This window comes from Leptodactylus fuscus, chromosome 1 (assembly GCF_031893055.1).
Source record: "Leptodactylus fuscus isolate aLepFus1 chromosome 1, aLepFus1.hap2, whole genome shotgun sequence".
Lineage (NCBI taxonomy): Eukaryota > Metazoa > Chordata > Amphibia > Anura > Leptodactylidae > Leptodactylus > Leptodactylus fuscus.
The window spans coordinates 70,803,492-70,821,583 of NC_134265.1; the positions used below are offsets into that span (position 1 = coordinate 70,803,492).

Here is an 18,092-nt window from a genome sequence, read left to right on the forward strand (position 1 = left end):
AAAATTGTATTCGCATAAGTCAGATATAGCAGTGCTGAGTTTTGTGTCTGCTGTAGAGCTGGGTTTGTACTCAAGCACAACCCTTCGTGATATCCTTATGTGTCATTTCTTTTGGATTGCAGGTAGTTATTGTATGCACAAAGAGTGCAGTCCCAAATAGTTAAGTAAGTCAGCTCGGCTATATCAAGATACAATTTGTTCTATCTCTATACACACAGCCATGTAATGTATGTAAAACCACTTTCCTTGGAATGCGATATGATATAGAGTTCCCCTATACATAGTAGCATTGTATTAGCAATATTTCTTCATTTCGATTAAAACGTCTTAGCTCTAATAAATGAAGTTAATTCCTGAGCTCAATAGGATGTAGAATTTGGGTTCTGGGAACTTATCTGGTCATTAGCTGGAGACATCTGTCTTCCCAGCCAATACAATTATTGCATATTTAGCTGTAACTGTACCTGACCCCTAAGTAAAACGTATTTCATTCCTCCTTCCATGTATAAAGCCAGACACTTCATATCAGATTTCACGCAATTTATGTTTATTTTGTACAGTAAGTTAAAAAAAAAGAATGTGAGGAACCATCTTGCTACCTTTCTGTGCTCTCGGGGAAGATTTGTGAAACATAATCTCAAAAATTTAAGACCGGGGATCGCCTATATTGTATTTTAATAAGGAAGGAAATAATTGGTGGGAATAGCGACTATAAAACCTTCTACTACGCATTAACAATCTCACTTGGATCACACTGCCGATTCTACATTGCCAAAAAATAGGCTTCAATCTATTCAAATTGCAAATGAGAAGGATTTGTGAAGTAGAATACATTGCTGCATTCCTAGCACTGACGTCTTCTACGAGGATCTCTCCTGCCTTCAGTCCCATTTATCTGACATGTACTCTCCATTTATGGAACGCCTAAGACAACTAGCGGCCATCTTTGAAAAACATCCAGGGAAGCCATTTTGTGCTTAGATAGCATGCAGCACAATGAAATGTCATACTGATGGCTTTCACCAGCTTAAGACATTGTAAGGACTATGATTATTGATACGAGGTGAGTTTATCATTCGGCACAGTTTATCTTAATTCCATTGTCTGTAGGTTACGATTTTATAGAAGACTGTAAGACCGCAACTAGGTGCTCGAATTAAACGGTTAAATGCCAAAGTCAGATGCCATATTGATAACACTCTACATACCATGCCATACAGTATATAAAGCCAAATCTTGTATGTACGAAATCCCAGCCCACCCAATATATGAAGAAAAGGCGAGTAACTACAATGTAGCCTCAAAGTCCTATAGAGATTTATGGAAGAGGAATATTTACAGCATTATACGCATGGAAAGGTATTATTATTTGACGCAAAATAACGAAACGTATTGAGATAATAATCTGCTGACTCGTAAACCTAATAACTGAATTAAAGATAAAAGGTAAACTAATAATCCCAAACAGTATGATGTCACCAATACGATCAATAATACTCAAGATCAAATATCATCTGCCGCATTCTTCAAGATTTTCACTGGCACCTTATTAAAAAAGACTTAAAAAGTTAATGCTCAAATCATAAAAATGAAGATTAGGCGTCACCTTCACCATCTCATGTCACCTTAAAACCTCAATTTGTTGAGTTTGTCACTTAATTATAGAAGGCATATTTCACTGAGCAGACACCGAGCTCATGTCCAAGCTTCCTGTTTTTGCTATAAAGTTTAAGTGTCTTGAGTTATTTTCTTCTGCTCGACATCTATACTGCCCTAACATAACACTGCTGCCATGCAAGAGGAGATGGCTTTTCCATACCTCCAAGGCACGTAGTGCTCGGCACGGGGCACAGCGACACCTCACCACTGGACACTAACTATTTATTAGCACAATTAAAATTACTGTATACATTTTATGCTCTCATTACTGGATCGTATCGTAGAATTTTTCATATCTAGGCGGACTACATAAACTAAATAAGTGAGTCAAAAAGTTCCTTAGAAAAGGTCGCATTTCTAAAAAGGAAACGGAGATGACTAAGTGGTAAACTGAACAAACAGATTCCTAATTTTAGTATCTGTGTAGACGAGGTGCAAGTTCTTTCCGAAAGAATGTTTGGAGGGTGAAATTTTTTGTTTTTTATTTTCGTAAAGAGGGAAAGTGATCGAGAGAGAGAAAACTCTGTATGTACACATGTGTGATTGTCTATGGAGGTTCTAAAAACGTAACAAGCCAACTTTCCTTAAGCACTAATTGTATTCATTCATTTTCTCAGCCCAGCATGGAGCTGGTAGATTGCTGGGTCCATAGCAACAGGGGACAGAAAGAAAGGCTCATCTTTATCTGTCCCTCTACAACAGGAAACGGGGCCACTGGGTGGAATGTAGTGCTTTCATTACGGGCATTTGCAAAAGATTAAATGGGAAGAATTACAGGAGGGTAATTTACCCTTAACTAGGTGCCCTTCCTTCAAAGGATGAGGTCTGTAAAACTACTGTTGATTGCATGGGATTCACAAGGGGAAAATACAAGTCTGCTACAGGAACCCATTTGAAATAACCAAGGTATTCTTTCAAAGCTATAACAGGCTAGAGTAACACTATTAAAGCCAGCAAGCTGCATGTAATGAACTTCTGAGAACACTACTGCTACACTTTTAATCATGAAAAATTTATTGGGCTGGAGGTCTCTTTGTCCCTCAAATTGAAATTGCCAAATCAAAAACCCCTCTGGAAATTGGAAGCAGGAACCAATGTATCAAGAATGTGACTATTTATTTTAACTTGCTGCCCTCCAAAGATTTCCAAATCTTGAAAACAAGCCCAGAGCAAGTATAAACCTGGTTCTGCAGTATCGAGAGACAGACTTAGAAGAATTTAGCTGAAACAAAGCTATTTCAATATCCAGCCATGCAAGGAGTAGTAATGAAACTGGCTCTGTATTCTAGAAGCTGAGTGTAAGAAGTAAGGGACTGAAATCAGAATACTTCCCTGCACATGCGTAATACGTCGCTGCCATTATTACATCAGTTTGGGCACGTTATGAAACACAGAAAAGTGATTATCCACACAATAACACGTAACGTAGCAATGCGATATGAGGGCAACCTAAGGTAGGCTGAAGTATGAACTAAAGGTCGGCGACCTTGGGAAGTCACCTTTCCTTGACTTATGCTCCATAAATGCCAAGGCGAGGCGAACAAAGAAAGGGAAATATACAGTGTTGAGTGAATTCTATAATAGGATATAGAGGTAGTAACAAAAAAATAACTCTGTAGAATGTCACATGACGAGCCATTTGACAAGTAACCCAACTTAATAGCCAGCTATGGTGAGTCTTAAATAGTGCTGTCAGCCTAGGTAATAATTTAGCACTGGTAGTGCCTCAGCACATAACAACTATTGCAGAAATCTGGAGGAGATTGTTAGAGAAAGCACGTAGATTCAGCTAAAAAAAAAACAAAACTAGGTTACGAGGTTACAGAAGGACTTAAACATATTCACTCAAGCACGGTACAAAAATAATCTTTCTTTGCTGGTGTCAGGCTTGTGAAACAAATGCTATGGCTTTTGCATATTGTTAATTGACAAGCCTGACTTATATTAATGATTTGTTATGGATGCAATATTTCACAATTCCAGGCAGACACATTTTGGACCAGACACTTTTAATTATTACGGCAGTTTTTGGCAAAAAGTCAAAAAAGTTCATTACTGCTTCTTCAAACACATTTGCTGCATAGGAAGGATGTCGAAATGAAAATCGACTTTGAGAATTCATCAGGTTGTTAATATAAGTTATAATAGCTGCCAGGACTTACAGTACCTTGAAGTAGCTGTGCATTAGGTTTCCAGTAAAAATCATTTAAAACTTCAGGAATAGAAGGAGCGGGTTATTTCATGAAAGTCCTAGTTTTTTGCATTGTACTGTTTTTGTATGGCAGGCTGGGGGAAGTTGGGAGGGAAGCATCAATGCTCTTAAAAACTTAAGCCCAACCATAGATCACATAAATCCTGGCAGTCACAGTAGTGCTCTCTTGTTCAGACTTTCACTAGCACTCCTGTTTTATTACATGGGGTTGTGTCTACAAAGCAAAGCGACTACACTCATTAATTTGTATCTTGACGTTACAGAACAAAAGAAATGTTCTTATCAGTTGTTTGCATGTTTTACAGTGCAATTAATGAACTCTGAAAGGCATTTAATAAGATCCAGATTCTGGCTGGCATTTCCCAAGTAAAATGAAAGCACATTTTGGCCTTGCTTTTAAATTTACCGAGAGAATCCAGCTTGACGTGCCCCAGCTTAACCACGACTTTCACTCGGTACTTAAGAGCTGGTCACCCTACAAGGGGTGCCCCGTTACTAACACCGTATACCTGACGTTAAGTACCTAGAGGTCAGGTTGGATTCTTCATCGAGAAGAACATTTTTGAGACCTCAACTTTTTTAAATTTACTTTCTAAGTTTTAGAAGAACAACTCAAGCACCTGATACGTTTCTTTTGCAATATACGTCCCGGTATATAACTTACCCCTAAAATCTGGGAACCCCTTTATCTAAGCTTAAAGTTGATTTTCTCTCAGCTGTTGCTAGCTCTTTTGGTATCAACTGCAAACACTGTTAACTTGGAGATTATTCCACAGCTCCCTCTTGAGCAAGAGACTTTTCTGCAGGCTATTCTGATCTATTAAAAAACATGACCTGTGACAAAAATCAATGTACTAATCTCAAACTAAACAGCAGTATCACAGGCATATAACGTAGATAACCCTCGATAAAATGTCCTCCTCAGCCTGGCTGAAAGGTAAAAGGAGAATTTGGTACACATCTGTTTTAACAAGACAATAATATCGAAGCCAGGTGACTTTGTCAAACATATGGTCACCATTTATAAAAAAAAAAAAAAAAAAGGAATGTAATTTTATGCTCGGGCAGCCAGGCGGGTAAGAAGAAGGAAAAAAAAAAAACATACAAAACAATAAAAACTGCTGCCTCCAACACCGGTCCCCATAACTCAAGAAAGTTATTGCCTGGTCCTCTCCATAAAAGTTTTATTTGAGTTTATTTTACAATACCTGGTACTAAAGCATAACGCTAATGCACTTTTAATCACATTGATGGGTATTATTTCCGGCCTAATTTGCCCTGGCGTTTGAGATGTATTCCTATACTCAGATTTCATTGTACTAATCATCTTTAGCCAAAGCAGCTGCAGTTTGGGGCGAACATTTTCAAGAAAGATCTGACTTCCAGGGGAAAAACACATGTTTATGTAGAGTTAATTAGTAGCCGATCGGATGACGGAGATATTTTGGCTTCAAAGCTTCATTATGTTTCCGAGAAATGTACTTTCTACATGGGGGAGGCAGGAGCCGAAAGGAATGAAAACACTAGTGGAGTTTGACAGATCAATATGAGTTTGTTCAATTAAGGCGAGTTCTATTACTCCACTGTCAATGAGACAACTGGTGGGGGAGGGAAAGGGACTGCAAACTTTCCCAAAACTGCTTGCGAGTAAATTATTGACCAAGCCAACTGCTACTTACAACTTTATTAATGTAAAGAATTCTGGATGGAAGAAAAGTGGAATTGAAATCCCAGGTCTGGAAAGTTGCATTAACTTTTACTAGCGCACATGGACCTGACCTGCGTAAATCTGTCTGCTGTATGATTATACAAAGTAAGTAGAAGATGAGAGCAGAGATGAAAGCAGATAGAATCTACAGCATGTTTTATATAGTTAGACATAACGGTATGCCTGGTGAGTCATTGCTAATGCCTACCTAGTCCCTTATTGATTCCAAGCATTAATAAAGGAACTGTCTGCTCACATAGCACAAAGCAGAGACTTTCTATATACTGTACTGGGGATTCTGGTTGTTGCATATAATACCAGTCTGTACTAATTAAACTCTACAGTCTGCTGCGGTGATACAGTACAAAAATGTGGCAATAATGGAATATAATACAATATCGAACCTGACATGTTGCTCCACAACCATTCAACCAGAATATGTTACCTGGTGCACTACTTAGATCAATACAGCCTACACGCTGCTGTAGCCAGATTTGGACAGCGTGTGTTTAGTACAAAGCAGCATCTCAGTGCTCGACCTCCCCCCCTCCTTACCTGGGGTTGGTGCTGTTCCAGTACACCGCATAGCGATCAGCAACCACCTTGGAGCCAGGATCCTGGCTGCAAACACACATCCAGAGTAGCAGAGACAGAAGCGTCAACATCTCCACGTGCAACATCACTCCCGGCCAAAAAGAGGGGGCGCGAGAGGAGCGAATACAGACTAATAAGAGGAGCGGAGCAGTAGAGGGCTCCGGTTCTGCAGGAACAGCGCTGCTGCTTTTCTTGGAGTTAATAGGAAAGGTTGTATGAATGTGTCAGGGACACTGCTGCAGCAATGGGAGAGACAGCCTGGCTCAGGGAGGTGCTGGAGGCCGTAAGGCTGCTGTGGCTGCTACTGAGAGCAGGAGTAGCAGGGCGGTGCACATTCACACAGTGCTCCCTGCACACACAGCAGGGCAAAGAAACAAGGGACACATTCCCAGGGGGGCACCTCAGGCGCACTACGGTCCAGATGCCAACCCCTCCTGCCAAAGTAAAGGAAAAGTAAGATGCAATTCACGGGTTTACAAACGGGTAGCTCAACTGGTTCCTGCGCAGTCCAGAATATCTATATATATATATATATATACGCCAGAAAGTTACTATGTATAAATGCAATGACTTGTGGACTTGTGTTTGTGGCACTTGCTGGATAAAAGGCTTGTACAATGTCAAGGAGAAAGAAATAGGCTTTAGGTAAAGGGTCTTGCTGACGCACAACTCACACCCAGGATACCAAGTACAAGATCTTCTCTGTATACAAATAAAATCATGCAATTGCCATCTCCAAAGCTACTACTGTAAAGAGGATGCGCTGCAGTGTGTCTGAAGAGTCAGTGTCTTTGGGGGTACTTTATGTATCCTCGCCCCCCGCCTCTGTCCTTGTCCTTTCTTTCAGCAGGATGATGCTTGAGAGGTAAGAAGAAATCGAACAATCCTAGAAGCCGTGTGATGTCTTACATCCAAACTCAATGCACAGGATGCAAATTAAATGGTTTTATATTTGGGGGGGAAAAAAATAAGAAAAAACAACAAACTCCTGGAAATGCATCCAAGTCTTCTGCATAAAACAGCCACATACATAAAGATGAGGTCCAGATATTGCCCTAGGCATCAACAGGAGGGAAAAAGTCACTCTTTTTTTTTTTCCGCAAAGCTGTCCAGTCCCCAGGAGATCAACTTGTAAGAGCAGGAAACAGTTTGAAATAAATAAAATGAGCCACGATATCCAACATCAGACACATGAAAAGCCGTCTTCTACATCAGCCTCGCAGTAACTGCAGCTGCTCCCATGCTTGGGAAGGAACACAGGAAGGCAAAAAGGAAGAAAAAAACTTATTATACATCGGCAAGGAAAGAAGGCTTGGCATTGAGTAAAGGGTTAAAAGACAGACAAGGAGAAAAAAACAGCAAAAAATTGTAGGATGGAGTAAAATCCCCTCCAAAAAGTCCCACCCCTCATAAAAAGCAAAAGACTCACTGCTTATAGATGTTGCATGGAGCAGGCACCAGGCGAGTGCATTTCAATCTGTGCAGTCCTATGTATACAGATGCAATAGCCGGCTACTCTGTGTATATATAGATCTAGATAGAAAAGGTGGGTGCTGACACCCGCAGCGGGTGTGCAGGTAGGAGCACTAATCTTGCAGATGATGTATTCATGAGAGGCTTACACAGCCGCCGGGTGATCATGTGAGATCTTATGCACTTTACTAGGCAGCAGAGGGGGGGCCTGACAGAGCCCAGAGCAGCCACTCAAGGCAAGAGCTGCTGTTTGCTTAGACATTTCCACAGTCTCTCTCTCTCTTTTTTTCCTTACTGCAACAGGATTGGTGTGCAACATGAGAAACAGGCGGTGCCTACCAGCCAACAAAAAATGTCCCCACCTTCCCTAAAGCCGGACTAATTGAATTACACTGAAATCTGGATGCTTAACAGGCACTACTGAAACAGGCAAAATGCAGCCAGGGAAGTGCAGCCCCTGGCACTGGAGGTTAACCCTTACAAATCTGCACCGGCCCCTGGAAACATTGTAGTATATAACCTTCAGGGCAATCTCACCACCAGCGGCAGCGGTGGTGGCAGCACACACATGTCCACACTCACACATGTTGCATTGTTCCTAGCAGACATGCATACTCACACCATGGACCGCCTTCTCATACTTGGGTCTGAGTTTTCTACCTCTTATGTATTGCATCGTCATTATATGTATAGCAGTCACTAGGATCAAATGCAGACAAGAGAAGAAACACAAATGTACAAATAGTAAATAGAGACATAGATGTAGTTATATAAGAGACAGACAGACAGACAGATAGATAGATAGATAGATAGATAGATAGATAGATAGATAGATAGATAGATAGATATGAATTACACGTGATCAAATATATATCGCAGATAGATAGATTGATAGATAGACATGAAATACACATGAGTAAATTGCTATATCATAGATGGATAGACAGATTCTGAATACGTACTTTAGGTAAATAGATATTGTAGATCAATGGCTCAAGATTTCTGTAGATGAATTGACTTTTTGGTTAATCTTTTGGAAGTTAATCGGTGCAAAATTTTCTTTTTTTCCCAAAATCACCATTCATTTTGGGATTTTTCAAGCGAAAAGGAAATATAAGGAAGGACATGTCTGTAGATAGATAGGTAGATAGATAGATCGGTAGATAGGTAGATAGATAGAGCATAGATAATAGATAGATAGATAGATAGATAGATAGATAGATAGATAGATAGATAGATATTTCAGTATCTGCCTATCTATTTACATCCACCCACAGTGGCCGTATAGATAGACAGATAGATTGTAGATAGATAGATAGATAGATAGATAGATAGATAGATAGATAGAAAAGACGATAGTTATTGTAGATAGAGACAGATAGATAGATAGATAGATAGATAGATAGATAGATAGACAGATGATAGATAGACAGATATAGATATTGCAGCATCTGCCTATCTATCTGCATCCACCCACAGTATCCGTATAGATAGATAGATAGATAGATAGATAGATAGATAGATAGGAGATAGATAGATAGACAGATGATAGATAGACAGATATAGATACTGCAGCATCTGCCTATCTATCTGCATCCACCCACAGTATCCGTATAGATAGATAGATAGATAGATAGATAGATAGATAGATAGATAGATAGATAGATAGATATTTCAGTATCTGCCTATCTATCTACATCCACCCACAGTAGCCGTATAGATAGACAGATAGATTGTAGATAGATAGATAGATAGATAGAAAAGACGATAGTTATTGTAGATAGAGATAGATAGATAGATAGATAGATAGATAGATAGATAGATAGACAGATGATAGATAGACAGATAGATAGATATAGATATTGCAGTATCTGCCTATCTATCTACATCCACCCACAGTAGCCGTATAGATAGATAGATAGATAGATAGATAGATAGATAGATAGATAGATAGATAGATAGATATTTCAGTATCTGCCTATCTATCTACATCCACCCACAGTAGCCGTATAGATAGACAGATAGATTGTAGATAGATAGATAGATAGATAGAAAAGACGATAGTTATTGTAGATAGAGATAGATAGATAGATAGATAGATAGATAGACAGATGATAGATAGACAGATAGATAGATATAGATATTGCAGTATCTGCCTATCTATCTACATCCACCCACAGTAGCCGTATAGATAGATAGATAGATAGATAGATAGATAGATAGATAGATAGATAGATAGATAGATAGATAGATAGATAGAAAAAATAATTATACATTTTTCTTTGCCTCTTTATTAACCAGTTATTGACTAATAGACACATATATTACATTACTATCAGTACAACTGTAGTAACAATAAGACTATAAATAAAAATGATTTCTAGTACAAAGTAATACTGATACTTGTATATTATAGTATTACTAATAATAATATTTAGGAAAATGATAGAGACTCTGCAGCATAGCGCTTACTATGGGCTGGGCTGTTCCTACTATAAGTTAGTAATATTACTATTTAGTATTCGAAGTAATGACAGTAATAATGATAATTATAAGATAAGAACAATGACAAGCTTAGACCCAGTTCATAGCTAAGACTGAGGCCTGAGCGTACGGATTCCGGCTTCGGCTACATAAACACAAGCATCATGTATTTAAAGACCACTACTTAAAGAGCCATAGGAGACAAGCATTTTGTTTAATGGAAAATCTCTGCAGTAGACGCCAATTTAAAGGCTCCAGCTCACTATTCTAAATACTCTATCCATCTAAACTCATTCCTAGAGATAGAAATAGAAGGCAATCCTGACAATTTCACCAGTCAAAGATAAGCCCTTCGGATTGTTTTTGTTGAGGGCATTGTCTATACAGTAATTATGAAGCCATCATTAGTCAAACACATGAGCTGATATTCTTGAACTCAGCAGACCCAAGGAAGAGCGAAGCATATTCATTGTTAACATCATGCAAATAGAAAAGCTGTGACTCTTGTTTTATGGGTAATTGAGTCTTTCTAGGAAAGCCGATTAGACTGACATTTTGCTAAAAGTAATAATGATTTTTATTCTAGGCATGTAGCATGTCGTAGACAAAAAAGCACCATTTTCATGGAATACTAAGATCATGGATCAAAAGTTGCATTGGAAGCAATTCTGTATCAATGGCACTAAAAAGTCATAGCATCTGGAACAGCATTTTTTCAATTGTCTGGCACATTTAGAGATTCGGTCACCAGAAGCCAGCATACTAACCCAGCCAAGCAGATAGACTGGCTAGGGTCACCTGAATCAAAAGCTCTCTCTATAGTGAATCAATGTCTCCATTGCCAAGATGTTGCTGTTTTAGTTAATATGCCAATAAGCTCTTTGGAGCACTGAGGAAGCAGCCATTGCTCCAAAGAGGTAAGCAGCAACATTTTTCATTTTTGTTGCCCCAAATAAGTCATTTGCATATTGACAAAAACAAAATCTCGACAACAGAGGCACGGATTCACAAAAACACAGCCATGTGACCCTATCCTACCTTTGGCGCTGATATGTAGTTTACTAATGGCAGATTCCGTTTAATTAAAGGGGAGATCATGTAACAAGTCTTGCCAGTGGAATATGTCCACCATATGTAATGTATAAGTGTAATAAGGTGATTAAGAATAGGAGACTCCATAAAGAGCTTATGTTGCAGCATGAAAAAATAACATGGCATGATGCAACTTTTTTTTTTCCAGTAAGATCACAGACACCGTGATGGAAAACTGATGGACCCCATTATAGTTAATGAGGTTTCTTCTGGCATTGTGGGTGTCATTTGAGGGATCCGACTGCCATTATGTTTGTTCTCCTGTTCCTATAAGCTGATAATCTGATGCACATGAACCTATTTTTCAACCATAGTTCAGAAAAAATGTCTCCAGCTGCATCATCTAAGCCTCATTATTTTAACACTGTATACTATATGTCCACTTGCGATACTCTCTTTCTCTCACAGAGTCATCTAATGATAAGTTGGAACCATCAGCGATCAGTTGTAGGGAAAGCATCAGAAGTATTCCATTCTACAGCAGTGCCACCACAGGGGAAATGAGGCATTACACTGCTTCCCATTAAATGAACTGAATGGCATGTAATACATATGTTGAGTCAGCCATAGTGAGATCTGCAGATTGGGAACCCCGTCTGTTAACTTAGACTGCCAAAACGGGGAATATGAACACGACGACTTTACAAGTAACAATAAAACTATTTCATAACATCTTTAGAGTCCAATATGGACTGCATATAGCTGTCCAACTGTCTAAATGCAATAGAGACCGTATATTACATTATTCTAGAGATATATGTTTTATTCCATTAATATTTAGCTATGAAAATATTAATTATTATTATTATTATTATTATTATTATTATTGTTTATTTATATAGCACCATTAATTCCGTGGTGCTGAAGTGAAAAATATTCAAGGTAATCAAACATAAAAATGATTTCCTATGACAACTTTTGTTAAAGAAGTATTCCAGCGACAGGTGATAGTCAGAAATATGACCATTTCCATTGAAATGAATGAATTGAGAGCACATTTCTGACCACCACCTCCTATCAAACTGCAGCACAAAACACCCCGTTTGGTTGGGTTTCCAGTGGTCGGATCCCTACTGTTATGAAACGTGTTCTATAGAATAGAGGGGACTTGTTGCAGCTGTGGTACTTTATCTTATTTGTCTAGCTTCAACATATTCCGCAGCGCTTTACAGACATTGGCAGCCCTTGCCCCATATAGGGCTCATAATCTACATTCCCTGTTTTTTGGAGTGTGAGAGGGAACCAGAATACCCGAAGGAAAACAACACAAACATGTGGAGAATATACAAACTCCTTGCAGATGTTGTCCTTGGCTGGATTCAAACTCAGGACTCCAACGCTGTAAGGCTGCAGTGCTAACCAATGACACTCAGTTTACACTAGCTGGCTCTCTGACATAGAGGTGTTTTAGGGGACCTAAAAACTGGTAACCGAAACTGGTTACAAATGGAATCTGGTGGACGCAATTGACTATAAATTCCGTCTATAAAGTCCTCGGTGCAGGACTTTTTTCTCCGCTGTTTTTTTTGGCGAGCTCTGCAATGGAGTTGATTCAGATGAGCCACCGTGTTACTGAATGCCATTGGACCTTGTGTTAATACTCTTTTTGATCTAATGTTTGATGCAAATTTTATTATGTGATGCCCAGTGTGAACAAAACCTAAAACACCTTATGGAGTGCTGGCAGTAACGTTAACTCCATAGTGGAAGTACATTAAACCATCAGGCCTTTCTTCCCATTAGGAACTAATCCTGCATCTGATATTGAGCTCATAATGAAGGCAGTCTGATCTGGATAAGAGGGGCATAATTGAAAGACAACGTATTTCGTTAACCTCTACGCGCGACACTAATGCAACTATTGATCAATTGAATTTGTTTGCAAATTAGAGTCCAGACCTGATGAAGAGCATAGTTAGTCATATCCATTTTTAATATATACATCAGGCACTTTCTGCTTGCTTGTCTTATTTAAATTTCCTTCATTACGATAGGGGGAGGGAGGAACTTTCCATATGTACCCAACTATAATGAAAAATCAATATGCAGCGTCTTTAGCTAATGTAGACGTACAGTCATTTGATTCTCTCAGTTTTCTGTATAATTATCTTTTATATAATAGTGCCAAGGCTGTCATGCTTCAGTGGCTGATATCCTCCCTGGCAACAGGCCAGCCGCACATTTTAGTGCTACAAGTCACTGGTCTTCCTCTTAAAGGAGGGGTTGTAGGGTTAGGTGACCAGTCCCACCATTAATCTAGGACCTTTTCTTAATGTTTTACTCCACTAGATAACATTAAGGGCCTTTCGGAAAGTTTAAAAGTATAAAAGTGCAAAAGTGGCATTGAAATATTGGAATATTTAATTTGTCATTTTTTTCATATCTAGAAATGGAAATGAAGTGTGTATCGATTGTTCCTTCGCCTCATGTTTTACAGTGGTGGGATGCAATGATCAGGAATCACAGGCTGATTAAATATGTGATTGTGATAATAAAACAGATTTAATATTTATATATATATATATATATATATATATATATATATATATATATATGGAATTAACAGTGATCATTGACTGGTGAAAAACAGTGTAAATAACCCAATTACTACAGATTCCTCTTGCAATGTGTAGGACTTTAACTGTTAACCTGGTATCTTCGATTTTTTTGTGTTGGCATTTTCCTGTAGTTTGAAAGCGCCCAGACTCCCTCTACTGGTCACTTCTTGCTCAGCAATGTCTTATACGAGAATAGTCAACCAACAGATCCCAAACATTGCAATAATCTCAAATTCTCCGTTTACACACTTAATATAAATTACCCACCTTAATTTAATATCACTAAACCTACCACTACAGTAAATATAAGGTCATATATAATCGATAATGTATTTAAATAGCTGAAGACCCTTCATGTCGTATTCTTTGTCATACAAGTTCTTTTTTTTGAAAATTCTGACTATACAAAGGGGCTCAGGCTATAAAACTGCAAACATAGAGGTGACTACATCATGTCTGGGATCTGTCTTTACTCGCAGTTCCTCATATCTTCAGTCTGGTGTACAAATTTGGTATTATGAGACCCCAATGTGTGTCTGATTATCGGATGCTCTGTATTATCAGATGTTATAGATAAGTACGGTATATAAAATCCATTTATAAGTGTAAAGAAATACAAGACAGACAACCAAGAATGAAATATCAATGCATAATATTCTATGGTTTATTTATTTTTAATTAAAGGACATTAAATGAAATATTTCCGCTCAGTTTTCTCGTTCATTATTTGATAGAACATTCTCAATGAAACAAATGCAGATTATCAGTATCATTTCTGTGTTGACAATTTTTCTATTATTCGTATATCTGATTCATTACTATGGGCTTAGGAATATGCTATTATTATTGCTGTTATATGTCAGTTTTCTGCTAGTGTTGTTATTTTTATTAATATTTTACACGTGATTCTATTAAATGATTTATATTTCTGGATGAATATTTAGATAGATAAATATTTAATTAATAGAGATGAGCGAACAGTAAAATGTTCAAGATTCGATATTTGTATTTGAGTAGCACCTCAATATTCGACTACTCGAATCGAATATCGAACCCTATTATAGTCTGTGGGGGGAAAATGCTCGTTTCAGGGGTAGGCAACATTCGATCAAATTATACTTACCAAGTCCACGAGTGAGCAGTCGGCTCTGCCCAGGCCCGATACCTGGCAGAGTGGATTCAGAGCCGGAAGACGCCGCGGGGAAGCTGCACAGAGAAGACTTCTAAAGGTAGGAGAAGAACCAGCGTTGATTGGCCGACTGTACAGCATTCGGCCAATCAATGCTGGTTCTGCATCAAATTTTCCATTCGAACAGCGAGTGGTGCTCGATCGAGTACGAGTATTTCGAATACCGTAGTACTCGTTCGAATACTACTCGCTCATCTCTATTAATTAAGATTTGTTAAAAGGTAGAAGCATCACGATACGGGAAAGAGCTTTCCTAACTAGGGCTAAGGCTAGACGCAGTGAATGTTGCAGAAAAAAAAATTGCATAGGTGCTTCCATTTTTCACTATTTTCATTTTTGCCTCCTCCCATATAAAATGGTTGGAAAACTACAGGTAAACTTAACATGCTGTGATTTTTAATATGATTGTAGTCTCTGCCGCATTTTTTTCTACAATTTGTAAATGATATTAAGGCTTTGGCCTTACGTCACAGAAACGCAGTTTTTTTTTTTTGTTGCAGATTTTGCTGCGGTATCATGGAGCCAGAGCAAAGAATGGTTACAAAAGGGAAATATATAGGAAGTTCTAATACTTCTACCTTCTGCTCAATCCACTTATAGCTTTGACTCAAAAAACTGCAGCAAAATCTGCAACAAAAAAGCTGCGTTTCCGCAACGCAGGGCCTCAGCCTCAATCTCAATTATTTTGCTGAGTTTGTATAATGCTCCTTTCCTGCAACGTGTGGCCTCAGCCTAAGGCCTCATTCACATGTCAGTGATGTCTGTTCATGTGCATTGTATTTTATACGTCTACTCAGACATATGTTTTTTGCCTCAGGCGATTGTTGTGCAGAAAAAAAGAAAAAGCGTGCACTTTTGTCCATTTTTCTGACAGAACATGCTCTTTCAAACCAATGGGTGAGTGACAATGATGGATGGCACATGTATGTCTTCAGCTTGTAGTCCGATTTTCACAGATCATTATTGGTGATATCCTGAAAATGGCATCTTTGTAGCCGTGTGAATTGGGCCAAAATGGTCCCCCTTCATTATTTGTTTATACCTAATTGACAACCAGAAACTTGGATAAATGGAAAAAAAAATGCAAATTATAATGAACTAAAAAGTGGAACAATTGTTACAGCTGAAAAATAGACACAGACATGTGAATGCGGCCTAAGTCCACTTTCACTCGGTCAGTATCTGGTCAGCATTTTGCATCAGTATTTGTAGTTTTTTTCTGAGAATCTGGCAGACCTTAAGAACAATTATAGTTGCCTTTTAATTTACATCGGGATCTGGTAATTTTTCATTTCCCCTACAACAGTCATATGTAGTTTCTCTTGGAATGGACTGTCTGATCTGAGCCAAATCTGAACTTAAAATGGCTGCCCAAGTTTTAATATTATCCACTGATTTCCTCAAAACAATGATAATTTGACCAAGTTTCCCTTAATTTAGTGATTGTAGTAAACTTAGGACAGAACTCCATGGGGAATTATCCCAGCAATGGCTTGTAGTTAAACAAATCTTATCCACATGCAGCAACTAAAACCCGGAGATTAGTGGATGTCAGTTATGTCTAACGCATCCCATCCAACATTGCTGGAAAATATGTGACGTGGACATGCTGCGATTTCCAAAACCATTGCAGTTTTGTAAATTGTAGCATGTGAATTATACCTATGGAAACACAGATGGTAAAGATGGGAAAGACCACAATGCATTGCCACAGCGTTTTTTCCCACATTGCCTTATTGTTACAGCCCATTCTTTGTGGCCTTAGCCAAACAATGCACATGTTAAAATCCATATGCAGCCTGCAGTAAAGTCTGTAGCTGAGACACAGCGAAAACCTGTTTGGGGCGTTTTTTCCCATGGTGGCTTATTTGCGGCAATATACAGTAGCAGTGTAGTATATGGAATTTAAAAAAATACCATCTATGGTAATGCTATCTGTGTGTATAGCTGGGCCAGAATCTGGCATATCTTTAGACTGCCTAGGCCAACATTGCACTATTAGCTAACTTAGAGTTGGTTCACACTAGCGCTTGTATTCTGTCCGCATGAAGACCCCCCTGAACGGAATACCAACACTAATGCAAGTGCTGTGCAGTTAAGCACAAGGAGCCCATAGACTATAATGTGCTCCGTGTGCTTGCCGCGCACTGCCCACACAATTCATTCGTGCGGGCAGTGCGCGGCAAGCACGCAGAGCCCATTATAGCCGATGGGCTCCATGTGCTTTGCAAGCACAACGCTTGCAATTGCGATTGCATTCCGTCCGGGGGGGTCTCCATGCGGACAGAATACAAGCGCTAGTGTGAACTAACCCTTAGTTTCTGACATTTGGCATTTTTGGTACACGGTGTTGTGTTTTTTGGTGAACATTACACGCATATTTTCACTAGTAAATCTGACGCAGTGTCTCTGATGGTGACAGCCACAGCATGTCCCATAACTAATAACATTCATTGACTGCTAGATAAGCAGGACCATATGGATGTGCATCCATAGAGTGCCTCGGCCATCCATAGAGTGCCCAGACCATCCATAGAGTGCCTGGACCATCCATAGAGTGCCTTTATCATCCACAGAGTGCCTGTACCATCCATAGAGTGCCCGGACCATCCATATAGTGCCCGGACTATCCATAGAGTAAAAAGCAAAAAAGAAAAAATGCAGCCCACTTACTTATGAACTTTTATGCATGATCCTTGCTAGGAGTTCTGTGAGATTCCATGTAACCAAAGGACGGAAGAAGCCCGGAATCCATCCCACCGGCTATGGGTCATGTAGCAAGAAAATTCAGAAGTAAAAAATTCCAGCTTGCATCCACGGTCCTTATAAAACTTAGCGTTTATTCCAGAATTAAAAAGCACACATGTTCACAAGCAATATCGTCTCATAGGAATTTCCATCCCATTACATAGACTTGTAGCAAGTCTATGTAATGGGATGGAAATTCCTATGAGACGATATTGCTTGTGAACATGTGTGCTTTTTAATTCTGGAATAAACGCTAAGTTTTATAAGGACCGTGGATGCAAGCTGGAATTTTTTACTTCTGAATTTTCTATCCATAGAGTGCCTGTACCATCCATAGAGTGCCTGTACCATCCATAGAGTTCCCGTACCATCCAT

At 38.9% G+C, this 18,092-nt stretch overlaps 1 protein-coding gene across 3 annotated transcripts in view; it reads right to left on the reverse strand.

The window, feature by feature from the left end:
* EFNA5 (ephrin A5) overlaps positions 1-7,867 on the reverse strand; it is a 339,847-nt gene extending 331,980 nt beyond the window's left edge. For all 3 annotated transcript variants that reach the window (XM_075271979.1, XM_075271977.1, XM_075271975.1), the window contains exons 1-2: positions 7,603-7,867; positions 6,135-7,416 (exon numbers count right to left, since the gene is read on the reverse strand). In XM_075271979.1, the coding sequence (XP_075128080.1) occupies positions 6,135-6,259 (125 nt within the window). In that variant the 5' untranslated portion in view covers positions 6,260-7,416; positions 7,603-7,867. The remainder of the gene's footprint in view (positions 1-6,134; positions 7,417-7,602) is intronic.
* Between the last annotated feature and the right edge of the window lie 10,225 nt (positions 7,868-18,092).